This window comes from Onychomys torridus, chromosome 21 (assembly GCF_903995425.1).
Source record: "Onychomys torridus chromosome 21, mOncTor1.1, whole genome shotgun sequence".
NCBI classification, from domain to species: Eukaryota; Metazoa; Chordata; class Mammalia; order Rodentia; family Cricetidae; genus Onychomys; species Onychomys torridus.
The window spans coordinates 46,449,298-46,463,047 of record NC_050463.1 but is presented as its reverse complement, the minus strand read 5'-3'; the positions used below and the strand labels follow the sequence as shown (position 1 = coordinate 46,463,047).

The 13,750-nt window shown below is 38.9% G+C and overlaps 1 protein-coding gene across 2 annotated transcripts in view; it reads right to left on the bottom strand.

Annotated features, from left to right (window-relative positions):
• Window positions 1-13,750, bottom strand: part of Rock2 (Rho associated coiled-coil containing protein kinase 2) — a 98,534-nt gene that overhangs the window by 30,399 nt on the left and 54,385 nt on the right. For both annotated transcript variants that reach the window (XM_036170550.1, XM_036170552.1), the window contains 6 exons: window positions 12,480-12,617; window positions 10,398-10,658; window positions 5,115-5,259; window positions 3,102-3,240; window positions 1,623-1,714; window positions 778-937 (listed from right to left, as the gene is read on the bottom strand). In XM_036170550.1, coding sequence (XP_036026443.1) covers window positions 778-937; window positions 1,623-1,714; window positions 3,102-3,240; window positions 5,115-5,259; window positions 10,398-10,658; window positions 12,480-12,617 — 935 coding nt within the window. The remainder of the gene's footprint in view (window positions 1-777; window positions 938-1,622; window positions 1,715-3,101; window positions 3,241-5,114; window positions 5,260-10,397; window positions 10,659-12,479; window positions 12,618-13,750) is intronic.

The following is a 13,750-nucleotide window of genomic DNA, read 5'->3' as shown; positions in this document are numbered from 1 at the left end:
TTTAGTTTTGTGTGTGTTTCTTCTGAATGTTTGTTTATCTGTGCACCACACGTGTGCCTGGTGCCCACAGAGGCCAGAGGAGGGCACTGGATCCCCTGGAACTGGAATTACAGATGGTAGTAAGCTGCCATGCGGGTACTCAGAATCAAACCCAGGTCCTCTGGAAGAGCAGTCAGTGCTCTTAACTATTGAGCCATCCCTCCAGTCCAATACCCTTATTTTGTTCAGAACTTGAAAAGGTTTTAAAACAGTATTACTAGGAAGGTGACCAACTCATCTTCCCTCGCCTGAGCTTTCCCTGGTTTTGTGATCTCCTCCTGGGAAACACCTCAAACTTGAGCCAACGGTGACAGCTGTCACTCTCCTCATCACATGCGGGGTATCAAGAAGTCTTTCAAACACTTTTAACATCGGATTCCAATATTGAACAGTTTTCAGTGACTCCTCCTTGCTTACCAGTCAAAAATTCCTCAGCAGAACATCCACTGGGATAATCTTTTTAAAGGTAAATATCACATTCTACCTTTCTTTATAATTCTGTGATTCTCTTATATCCTTCATGAGATAATAAACTCCATCAAAATCAAGTATTTGTTCTTACTGCATATCTTCAAAAGAATATAGGATAGTGCCTTTCAATCATTTATAAATGAATAAAATGTAACATTCAAACATCAAATGATGAAATAAAGTTAAAAATAGTTTAGACATTCCATTGGGCAAAAGCCTTACAGCTAGGCTATGATAATAATAAAGTTTAATAAATAAATCACATACAAATTTTCTCTAAAGTAGGTGAACCCTATAAAAGGCAGCTGGTTCCCCACAAAAGCTTTAGGGATTGGGAAGGTCTCTGCATCTCCTTTGTCGTCCTCAATATCATCGAAGTTGCTGCTGTCTATGTCACTGCTGAGCTCAGGCACCACTGGAGCTGCCGCTGGGGAAGAAAACATTATTTCACTCACAGCCAAAATAGAAGACGAACTGATTTTTATAATAGATCATATTTTATACAAAAATCTAGTAATGTATCTCCCATCTGATATTTCATAGAAGTAACACACTGTAATTTATTACTCTATTAGATCAGCTTTAATATAGGCTAATACATCAAACAAGAAAAGTCTATTTTATTATTCTAGGAGCTAAAAATTACAAGTAGCAATAACAAACATACACCGTAGAGGATCCTGTTTTCTACACTTTTTAAGCAGAAATATTTCTTACTCTTAAAATGAATCAATAGTATATGCATAAAATACAAGTAAATTACTATGTCTTCTCAGAGTATGGTCTTAACAAACAACTATGAATTTACCAACGTAAGCACTCAAGTTAAAGGACTACACTCCTTGACTGAGATCCACAAAACTGCCAAATTAAGAAGTGTTATAATGTATATTACAAAAAGAATTGGGAAATGTCATTTAAAAAATGCACACTAGTTTAATAGAAGAGTGAGGAACTATTTAGTTACAAATTTTGCCACAAAAAAAGGATAATCTCTCAATTTAAAACTGAGTTATTACATACTCTAACAAACATGTGCTATTTCAGAAGAGGAAATCAATTCATAATATTCAAACTGTGATAAAATGGAACACATGGATTGACTGACTTACTCTCTCTTATATTTTCCCAATTCCACTGATCATTCTTAAAGAAAGGATGCTGTTTGATTTCTTCTACCCCATTTCTTCCAAGTCGTACCTCCCTAAACAATGCAGTTAAAGATTATATTATGAAAAATAAGAATATTAATATTCTACATTTTCACCAAAGGGTCATAAATTGAAATATTTTTACTAAGTTTCAGCTTAAATGCTTCTCAAAAATAAGCGATGTGTCTGCTCTCTGGACAGTTAAAGGGGCATAATGATGAGTTGTGTACAGTCAACTCTACAGGAAGTCAACTCCAACCCCACTGGCAGTCTGCTCTAAGTTAAAAGTACATAAAACAGTTAAAAATTCCCTGTGCACATGCCAAACTGCACAGCCCACTTCCCTCAGCTCATGACGACTTTGGGGAAAGCATTACTCCAGGCTGCTCAGAGAAGCACCAATCTTTCCTCTTCAAAAGAAGTATCCATATTTACTACTAGAAGCACTCCCTCCCCATCAATATTAAAAGCATCATTCTGGATAAAAGGGAAAAGGTTATTAAGAATTTCTTTAACTCCCTTGAAGCATTCCTCAAAACTGGATGGAAAGAGAAATCATCAAATGCGAGTGTGTTTCTAGTGAACGTCCAGTTTGCACTCCATGTCACAATGGAATCCTTCCCAACCCCAGAAAACATTATTCAGGTTATATTTTATTTTATCAACACTGGTTGTTCATCAATCATATAACTAACAAAACCTATGGTTCTTTTCAACAAGTGATTAGAGAGACCAAGAGAAAATCAAATAGCTTTCTCAATCTTTCTAAGGAAGCTTTCACATCTTTGTTCATCTATTTGTTTTTTTTTTTTTTTTTTTTAATCATAGAATTTCCAGCACAGATCTGGTCATATACAAATGCAAAACTAAAGAGTCAGAAGGAAGCACTTCCATACTAAACCAACAGTTCTTTTTGTGGGTGGGAGAGAGACAGGGTCTCACTATGTGGCCCTGGCTGTTCTGGAACTCACTATGTAGACCAGGATGGCCTTGAACTCAGAGATCTGCCTGCCTCTGAATGCTGGGATTAAAGGCATGCACAACCACAACTACCTTTAAACAAACAGTTCTTAAGATTATAAACTACCAAGTATTTATCTATAGAAACGGCTATCCTCTCAAAGTTATACAATCAAGAGTAATATGGATTACTACATAAGAGGGTAAAATGTGAATGACAAATTATATTCATTTATACATCTTTATAGACACAAGGATTAAGATATAGATGAGATGATAACTAGTTTGTATTAACAAAATGATGAAGGTAACCCAACACCAGGCTTAAGGTGTGTGTGGTGGGGATGCTAAACTAGAATGAAATGCAACCAGGGTAACAAAAGAGGCTGACCTCAAATGTATAGAAAGCAAGCACACTTTCACTTCTGCAAATTGTATAAGTAAAAAGGATTCTCTACAAAGAAACACTGCATATATTACCTGTCTGTTAAGAAGGCACAGATGAGATTCTTTGCGTGTTTAGAAATTTCTGTATCTTCAGGGAAACACAGTGAATTTTTATGATCCATAATTTTGCTGTAGGTTCCTACAAGTGAATCTGCGTAAAATGGAGTGTCCCCTAAATTTTAAAGAAAGACAGCAATGAGTGGAATAAAGAATTCAGATTAAATACTTTTCATTTAATATATAAGGAACTTAAATTTAAGTCCATCTTCTTGTATGGAAGAACAAATGGCCTATATGCCAAGAATAACAATGGAAATGGACAGACATATATAAATACATTTAAAATGCAACCACACCAAAGATCTTTCTACTCTTGAAAAAATAAATTTGCCTCTGAGTTTCCTCTAATTGAAATATTATATCTTGGGATCAGGCATAGTGGCACACACCTTTATTCCCAGCACTTGGGAGGCAGAAGCAGGCATATCTCTGTGAGTTCCAGGACAGCCAGGGCTACACAGTAGACCCTGTCTCAAAAAACAAACAAATAAAACCAAAACAAACAAACAAAAATTATATATTAACAACCTAACTGAAAATAATTTTGTAATTCATCACACTGTGATAAAATTAATCACATAGTGATTATAGACACCTTTAATCCCAGAACTCCAGAGGAAGAGGCAGGTAGATGGATCTTTTATAAATTCCAGGCCAGCCTGGTCTACATGAAAGAGTGTCTCATCAAAAGAAGAAAGAAGAAGGAAGAGAAGGAAGAGGAGGAAGAAGAGGGAGAAGAGGAGGAGGGAGAGGAGAAAGAAGAAGAGTATGTATTTGTTTATGTACTGAGTTCCAGGGCAGCCAAAGCTACATAGAGAGATGGTTTCTCTAACAAACAAAAACCTGAAAACATATACAAATAGTAAATAAAATAGTTTGCCATTCAATGTCATAACAAGATTACATGAATTAAAGAATGCTTTTAGTTCTCTCTAACTATTGGAACAAATACTAACATTTACTTAAACATTTACTTAACCATTTAAAATACTTACAATAAAAGGATTAGTAAGATGGGACTAGATAGGACTAGCAAGATGGCTTAAGTGGTTAAGCATGCAATGCTCTTGCAATGGGCCAAAATTCAGTTCCCAGCCAGCTCCAGGGGATTCAATGCCCTTTTGTGTTCTAACCATTTGTCTGTCTGTCTGTCTCTCTCTCTCTCTCTCTCTCTCTCTCTCTCTCTCTCTCTCTCTCTCTCACACACACACACACACACACACACACACACACACACACACAGTAAATAAATCTTTACAAACAACATCCTACTACTACTCAAACTACTCAAACAACATCAAACTACTGGGGCTGGAGCGATGGCGTGGCAGTTAAGAGCATTTGCTTGCTGTTAACTCTTTCCAGAGTTTGGTTCCCAGCACCCACGCCACAGCTGCCCAGAACTCCAGCTCCAGAGGATGTGATTAAAAGACCAGTGGAAGCCTACAAAAGCTGTAAATTTGTTCTTGCTCTAATATTGCTTTAATTTAAATAAGATCTAGTAATGTGTAGTGGCTCATCTGCAATTCCAGCATACAAGAGGCAGCGGATTTTGAGTTTGAGGTCAGCATTAGCTACGGAAAAAAACTTTACAAAAACACAAAAAGGATCTACTGAAGAAACCTTCCTAACAACATACAGCATACTTCTAATGCCTTTCCACAGTGGACTTTTTTTCAACCACTCTGCCAATCCTGTATCAGTCTCTTCCTTTACTTATTTACTGGCATGTGCACATGTAAGCATGCGCATATATGAACATGTCACATTCACAGGTACTGGTTCTCTTCTGCCCTACCCGAGTCCTAGAGCTCATGCGCAGATCGTCGGGCTCGGAAGCCAGTGCTTTTACCCCTTAAGCCACCCCACCTGCTCTACACCAGGCTGTAACTCAGTTTTCAGAAACTCTAATCCCCTCCTTGAGTAACCCAATTCCTTGACATCCTCCAACTCTTGACTGAACTTAAGGTGTTAATAGTGACTTACCCACTAGCATCTCAAAAAGGAAAACACCTACAGACCACCAATCACACTCTCGCCCATAGTATCCATCACCACCTTGTGATTTCAGAACCTCAGGTGATATGTAATCAGGGGTTCCAACTGCTGTATCGCAATGCACCATGCCTGTCTGGGAAAATAGCACAATTAAAACACAAAGCTAAACAACCAGCTAAAGGTGAATACACACAGACAACTGATTTATTATAGACAGTGACACTTATCACTTCCAATAGAACGTCACTGTGGACCTGGCTTCAGGACTCAGGAGATTCATACACCACCAAATACATAGAAAAGTCTGGATGAGGGAGACCAGAGAGAAGTTTTCATATATAGAAAAAGGGAAAGACAGTGGGCTCTCAAGATGATGGAAACAGACAATTTTGTATTTATTACATTAAAGCAGGGGTACAACATGTCATCTTAATGACACAACCTGGGGAAAACAAAGAATCATTAAGAAAAAAGCAGCTAAGCCCTTAGGATGGCAAAGCACCCTTAAGATGGCAAAGTTGGACGTGGGGTTAAGAAGTGGTTCACAGTTATCAAGAGCAGACTGAAGAAACACATTAAACATTTAAACTAAAAGACCATAAAGGTTTGGCGATTCTTAGCTTTATGTATTTCTAATTATGTAGCTGTGTCATCAACATATTTGGCAAAGTGATTCGACACCTTTACCTGTGTTTGTTTTGTTGACAGTAAGATACTTTCTGTTGTGCGCCTTCTTTTTAAGATTGTGCATGTATATAATGTGTACATGCTCATGTTTGTGTGCTTGTGTGTGTGTAAGCCAGAGGCCAATGCTGGGCACCTTCCTCTGTCATCCTATTGAGAGTCTCCCACTGAACCTTGACCTCAGTCACTGGCTAGACCAGAGCCAACACAGTCAGGGATCCTTCTACCACATACCACATACAGGTATGTGCCTCCATATTTGGCCTTTTGTGGGAGGTGGGGATCTGAACTCAGATCCTCATGCTTGAGAAGTGAGTATCTTACCCACTGAGCCATCTCACCTAGTTGCTCAGGTATTTATTTATTTATTTTTTGACAAAGATAAGAATCATAAGGGAGAGCTGAGTTTGAATCTCAGTGACTCCTTACAAAATACACACTTTTGTGCGACTATGATGAATGGCATTCTCCCTTTGAAAATCATGGCTCTTATCCACAATTTTTGGCTGGCATACTGTTTTCTTTAAAAAATAAACATTTGAAAAGGGTACTTAGTATTTTTAAACTGTCCGATGGAGATGTATTCAATTAAGTGGATATAGAACCAACATTTATAACAAGTCTCTGGCTTTGTTTAAAGAACTACTAAAAGATAAATTAGAAATAAAAAAATTGACTCACTCACCTTTAGGGAGAAATGGGAAGAGGGTGATAGGGATACGAAGTGAGCTACCCTGCCTTGACCATACACTTCACATAGTTAGAGCTCTCAAAACCAGAGGAAATTTCACATACAAAAAAGTGAAAAACTGACTCCCACACTCTACAACCACAGTGAAATTAATCCAAGGAGCTTTGGAAAACTAGACAAATCTTAGCAGGAATCTTCAAGTCAAAAAGCAATGTTAGCAAATCTAGTCATTTCCGTAGTGGGATCTAGCAAAACCATTTTAAATGCACGCTAGGGTTAAACAAGTAAAAACAAAACAAAAAGCCTCTAACTACCTAGTAAGAGCCAGAGTTTTACAAGGAAAGAGGGAGACTATCTCTGTGGTGTTAGACTTCAAGCAGATATCAATGTGGCACTTGATATACTATCTATAGAGACAAAGACAGACTCAATTGTAAACATGTGGCTTAATGCTGGGTGTCTATGACCCTAACCCTCCTGGCTCTCCCCACTGACTAAGCCTGAAAGGCCATGACTCTGCAAGAGCAATGAGCCCATCAAGGTTAAGTACCATACTCTAATAAAAGGAATCAGAGCTTCTTGGAATGGCTCTGAGGCTAAGGGGGAAAAAATCAAAACAAAACAAAACAAAAAACCCCAAAACCAAACAAATGAAAACCAGGCAAGTTTTTAATAGTCTGTAGTGTCAAAATCAAAGCAAGTAAACCAAAAGGGGGCTGCTGAAAGGATATGGAGTCAACCTCAAGAGCCTTCATAAAGTAGCCATCTTGGAGCCAAGTTTCCATGTGTAAACAGAAAATGGCCTGGGTCCAGCATATATAAAGTACATGAATCATTAAATAACATAAAAAACACACAACTTTGGAGTTCAAAGTACTGTCAGGTGACACAAGAAGAGTGTCTTAAGAGATGTCGTATCACAAGCTAAGGAGCTTGGACTTCAGTCAATCTGCTGCATCTACTGAAGAGGTCTGGGCTGGGGAACAAGGTTACTAGGCATTTATTTTCAAAAGGTTACTCAAAAGTACACTGATTGGGGCTGGGGAGGTTGGTAAAAGTGATTGATGTGCACAAGTGAGGACCTGGATTTGGATTCCTAGCAACTAAGTCAAAAGCCAGCCTAAAACGCCAGGCTGAAGGAGGGAAGTATAGTGGTGGAGACAGGAAGACCCCAGGGACTTACTGGCCAGCCAGTCTTGCCAAAAACAGTGAGCACCAAGTATAATGAGAGACCCTGTTCCAAAAACTGAAACAACATGGAAGGCTAGGGAGACAGCTCCGTAGGTAGGAGTACTTGTAGAACAAGTATAATGACCTGAGTTCAAATCTTCAACATTAACAAAAAAAAAAAAAAAAAAAAAAAAAAACAACAACAAAAAAGCTAGGCATGGCTATATATACTTTTAATCTCAGCAACTGGGGGTGGGGGCAGATTCTGGGAGCTCACTGGCCAACCAGTCTAGCTGAAATGGTTCAGTGAGAGACCCTGTCTCAAAATAATAAAGTAGTGAGAGAGGACACCTGACCTCCACCACTGGGCTCCTCACGGAAATGCACAGGTGTACACACACATAGATGCATACACACATATGCACACGCACACACACACACACACACACACACACACACACACACTTAAATAAAATAAAATAGTGCAGAGAGATAGAGGAAGACACCTGACATCCACCTCCAGCTTTCCACACGTCCTCATGGGCAAGTACACTTGCACACACATGTATATGCCACACATACACCCAAAAGTTACTTAAATGTATTAAATTAAATATTTTCTAAATATATTTGATGTTTTGTCATTGACAAAATAAAGATCAAAAGAGTTTACTGAAAACTTAAAATTGATCAATCAGAAGTCTTGGGGTTGGTCTTATTCAAAATGCCTCCTATGAAGGTAGAAAAAAATTAAACAAAATTTTTCAATTTTAACAGTATGAAAGGTCCTAGACTGATTTAAATAGGCAGCAGGCCTTCCAGTCCCTTTTGAGAATTTCACTGAGCACTGTGCCCCTGCAAAGGGCACCTACCTTTCCTGAGTCTCATGGCCAGCACTGCACAGGTGTTACACCATCCTTGTGTTCCAACTACACAGTCCAGGTGTTGAGACTCAAACCTTCATCTGCCCCTAACTGCACAACCCTGCCTGGCTAGATTCCCTTAGTCATCCCTTAGGTACTAACTATTTTCTAATAGTTACCTAGGTTCTTTCTGTCTGTCACCTTTATGACTGACTGACTGACTGACTGACGAGGGGCGGGAGGTGCACACACAAGCAGACAACTTGCAGGGGTTGGTTTTCTCCTTTCGCCACGTGAGTCTCAAGTAATAACTTCAGGTTCTTGGGCTTGGTGGCAAGTGCCTTCACCCATCAAGCCATCCCACTGGCCCAAGCTATGTAGTTTCTTAACGACATACTAGCATGGCTCCTAAATGCAGCAGCTAACACCATTTTCATTTTTAAATGTACAATTTGAGGAAAAGAGAACTTTTCACAAACACACACAAGAAGAAACAGCAGATATTAAAAATGGAAGCCAGCTCTTCCAGAGGGTTCAATTTCCAGCACCCACATGATGGTTCACAACCATCTTCCACCTCAAGAGGGTCCAATGCCTTCTTCGGGCCTCTGCAGGCACCTGGCTTTCTCTGACAAAATGTCAATGATTTTAGCATCTCCATCTATACTGCTGACAGACTCTAAGAACATGAAGGGGTACACAGTTTTAAACAATCTCTGAAACAAAAGCCACTCTTTTAGATGCACACCTCCAAGCCAGAAGCTCGATTTGGCCACTAAGAGCTTTCGTCTGCCTCCGATGGAGGAACAATAACAAAGGAAAGGCCAACGGTGATGGAACTCAAACCTACAGCCCATTATTTATCTAACAATGACTAAGACATTAACAGTTCTGTGTAATTAAAAAAATGTGTGCCTGAGGACACAGACGTGTCTGCGTGCACACATGGTGGTGGTGCCTGAGGACACATGAGTGTTTGCATTCATGCATGGAGGTGGTGATGGTAAGCATTCTGGAAGGTCATGAAAACCTTATCAAAGGTGTGAGTCATTCTCCTAGAAGAACAGATTACTTGCTAAATGGCTTCTAAATACAAGCCACTTTCTAGACAGCCCTGCTCCATCAGGAATTAACAGTACAGACAGGTAAGGACAAAATGTAGAATTACATAATCAAAACAAACTGGTATCATAATGAACTATGAAGCTAATGTTACTAAGCCAATTAATCATAAACTATTTAACAGCAAAATACCACATTAAATGATGACTCCATATTTACCCTATACAGAAGAGGGAGGTGGGAAGCAATGACTCATTTTTCCTTATTTTATATCACCTCCTTTCTCAAAAGGAAAAAAAAAATACGGAAATAATGATGGTAGAAATACCCCTGAATTTTGTGACCCAATTCTACATACTTAGACCATTACTTACTAGCTTTGATTCATAATAGACTCTTGTCAACATTCTATGAAGATGATAAATGAACTGAGGAGTGATTTTCTTGCATTCGGCAGACCACTAATAAAGTATTTTACACCTAGAGGATGATTTTGTCTTGAAGTTGTTTACACCATTATCAAAACACGGGGTGGGGTGGGGGAACATGGATGGATGGACCACAGACAGAGACAGAGAGAGAGAGAGCAGAAAACCAGGACTAGCAGGAAGGCTCACCAGGCAAACCTGGTGATCGGAGCTCATCTCCAGAAGCCATGTAATGATGGAAGGAGAGAACTGACTCCACATGTACACCATTGCATGTGCATGTACATTTTCTCTCTTTCATATACACAAATACAATAAATATGGGGAAAAAAAAACCTCTGAAAACTAGCATTTTGTTTACTGGCTTACTTACTTCATCCATTTTCATACAGGTGCCAAAATCTGCTAATTTGAGATGTCCATGCTTATCCAAGAGCATGTTATCAGGCTTCACGTCTCTGTGTATTAAGCCCATGGAGTGTATGGCGTCCAGTGCAAGCACTACTTCAGCAGTGTAAAACTTGGCCCACTTCTCAGGCACATCGTAATTACTCATAAGGTTGACCAGGTCTCCGCCTGGCATGTACTCCATCACCATGTACAGGTACCTGTCATCTTGAAAGGCACAAGAGAGCTGGAAAGGAGAAGGAATACAATTACACTACAAACAAAGCCACGAACAAAACAAAACCCCCAACTTATTATGACTACTTTATAAATAAAACAGAGTTAACTGGTGGTGGTGGCACACCTTTAATCCCAGCACTCAGGAGGCAGAGGCAGGCAGATCTCTGTGAGTTTGAGGCCAGCCTGGTCTACAGAGTGAGTTCCAGGACAAGCTCCAAAGCTACATAGAGAAACCCTGTTGGGGGGGGGGGGGGGGGGAGGGAGGGCAGAGTTAAAATTTATGACATCTTTTACTTCTGGGTCAGGCCCATTTAATGAGAAAACAACCACAGACCAATTTGACATGGGTACTTTTCTAGGCATACTATAAAATATGCATAAATGAATGTTTTCTTCTCATGGAAAACAGAATATAAGAAACTAAAAACCATTTTTAAAAGACATAAATAAGAACAAAGAAGGTAACAGCTTCCTGAAAACTAAATAAACTATGTCTCATACCTGACACAGAAGAGAGCTGGAGGTAGGGGCAGCTTAGAAACATCTAACAGATACCAATTTAACAGACAGAGAAGAAATAAGGCCCATTTCAATGAAAAGATGAGTAATCAGTAGCCACACTTGGAAGAGAACCAAGTCCTCTTTTCTAGTCTCCATCCTCTTTTTGTTCACAATAAGCAGCAAACTGCACTGTCATCTGCTCCCAGGCTACAGTGTGTTGATCGTAGACCCCAGAAAGATAGCATAACCACAACTACCAAGAAAGGGTGTCTGCACAGCAGCCCCCCCCCCCCCCGGAAGCAAACAAATAGAAAAAGCAGCACCCAGAGATTATTTCAATAATCAAGAGCTCCTTTCTTCCTCAGGAAGAATCTGCTCGGCAGAATTAAAGATCAAAAGATACCAACAGATGGAATGGTTAACTAGAAAATGCCAATGAACACACTAACAGGGAAGCAATTTAGAGTTAAAGCTGACAATGCGCCACTTCAGTGTCCTTCTCTTTTCCCTTCTGTGGATCCAACAGAATCCAAACTTAGAAAGAGCCTTCTTGTCCAGCCTCTCAAGTGCTGGGATGCAGCTGAGTCCACCACAGCAGCATTACAGTCATTCTTGACTCAAGCAATTATCAAGGCTCAAAATAAACAACAAAATCTCCACTCCGCCTCTTTCAAGCAAGGTGTGAAACTGCAGCTCATTTAAGCTCTTTAGAGCTTACACTGGCATACGGGTAATCTTACTCATCATCCTTGCTCAAAATCATTTGTAGATTTGAATGCTGAAGTTAAACTTAACAAAAAAGGAAGCAAATATCAAGTCAATTCTCTAATCCAGTTATGAGGTGGAATCAGAAGCACTAATACCATTGTATATTACAGAAAAATAGATAAAGGACTGTTGAATGTTTAAGTTGTTTACTGTAGAAAGCTTTTCTCCCATTTAAGATAGGCTGAGAATGTCATGTGATGTCTAACTAACTTCAGTATGTACAAATCCACTCAATGGCAGGATGAATTCATTATGCTCCTACTGTGTGAATCTCAAGGAAAGGGTAGTAGAGACCGCCATATTGGCTGATCAAGTCAAATCTTCCTATCAAGCAATTAATTAAGAAGGAAATAGTTTCTATAACCAACTTAAGTAATCACTGCAGGCCACTACTCTGCAGATCCACCAGCGATGAACACTAAACAGCATACGCCACAAGATCTAATAAAACAGTATTGCATTTTTACTTTGTGAACAAAGCACAGAATGTTTAACACAAAAAACACCCTTCTAAATAGACAGTAAAAAAAAAAAAAAAAAAAAAAGTTAGCATGCTTACCTGAACCACCCAGGGACTGTTTGCAAAAGCCATAATATCTCTTTCTTCCCAGAAAAAAGCAGAATCTGATCGCTTTATCATTTCAAACTTACTAAGAAGCTTCATTGCATAAACCTTCTGTGATGCCTTATGACGAACCTGTGGATTTTATAAAGCCAAAAATGAGCAATACTTTAATTGATGAGGATGACACTGCTGCAATGCTGTTATTAACATTGACTAGCTACAGAACAAACTAACCCATAGCCAAGTAAATGCATGTAAACCCTGTCTCAAAAACCAGCCCTAAAAGTAGAAGTGTAACACTTATGAGCAAGAACATTTATAAGAGCCAAATATTTCAGGAAATATACTTTTTAAATCTAGTCAATTAAGCAACTATCTCATTTCAGCTAAATAAAGCTTAATCCATAAAGCTCCATTCCCTCAGATTAATTAATCATTTTTTTTAAAAAAGATACTATTTAACAGGTAGTTTCCAAGAAATGTTTACTGAAGGGAAAAATATTTCTTTTAGTTTGAAACATCAGAGTGTGTGTCTTTGTGTGTATGGCGTGCACATACACATCACTCATTAAGTGAACATTAATAATCTATTAGATTAGTTTGTAACCTGATTTTAAGAACTTATTCTCATTTTTTCTAAGTATCCTATTTAAGAATAATTTCCAAGAAAAAAAACAGCCAACAATATAGTTATTTGATCAATTTCTATTTTGTTTAAAAAATTTCTTCAGAGTAAGAATGGCATTTATTTATAATCACTATTAATTCTCAGAACATATAAAGTATCACAAAGCCAAGCATTACACAGTCTAAAATGTAACAGCTAACACATACTAGATAACAATGTCTATAAAACTGAAATGTGGGGTTGGGGATTTAGCTCAGTGGTAGAGTGCTTGTCTAGCAAGTGCAAGGCCCTGGGTTCGGTCCTCAGCTGGGAGGGGGACCTCTGAAATCCCCAAGATTTATTCTTCTATCTATCTCTTTCCTACAGCAGTTCTCAAGTTGGTAAATGGCTGTTCCATCATTCAAGCTGCTGAGGCTAGCAACCCCTTTGTCAGAAAATCACACGGTACTGCCTCTCTCTAACCTGTTTCTACATCCAGCCATGTCTACCTACTCCCTTAATGGCAACCAAGTCCAATATCTTTTACTCCAATTGCCAGCAAAATCTCAGTAGCTTTTCTCTTCTCCATTCACTCAGTCTGACAAGTCACATAAAGCAATTCTGGTCACTCCTCAGCTTGTCTCTTCTGTATATGCTG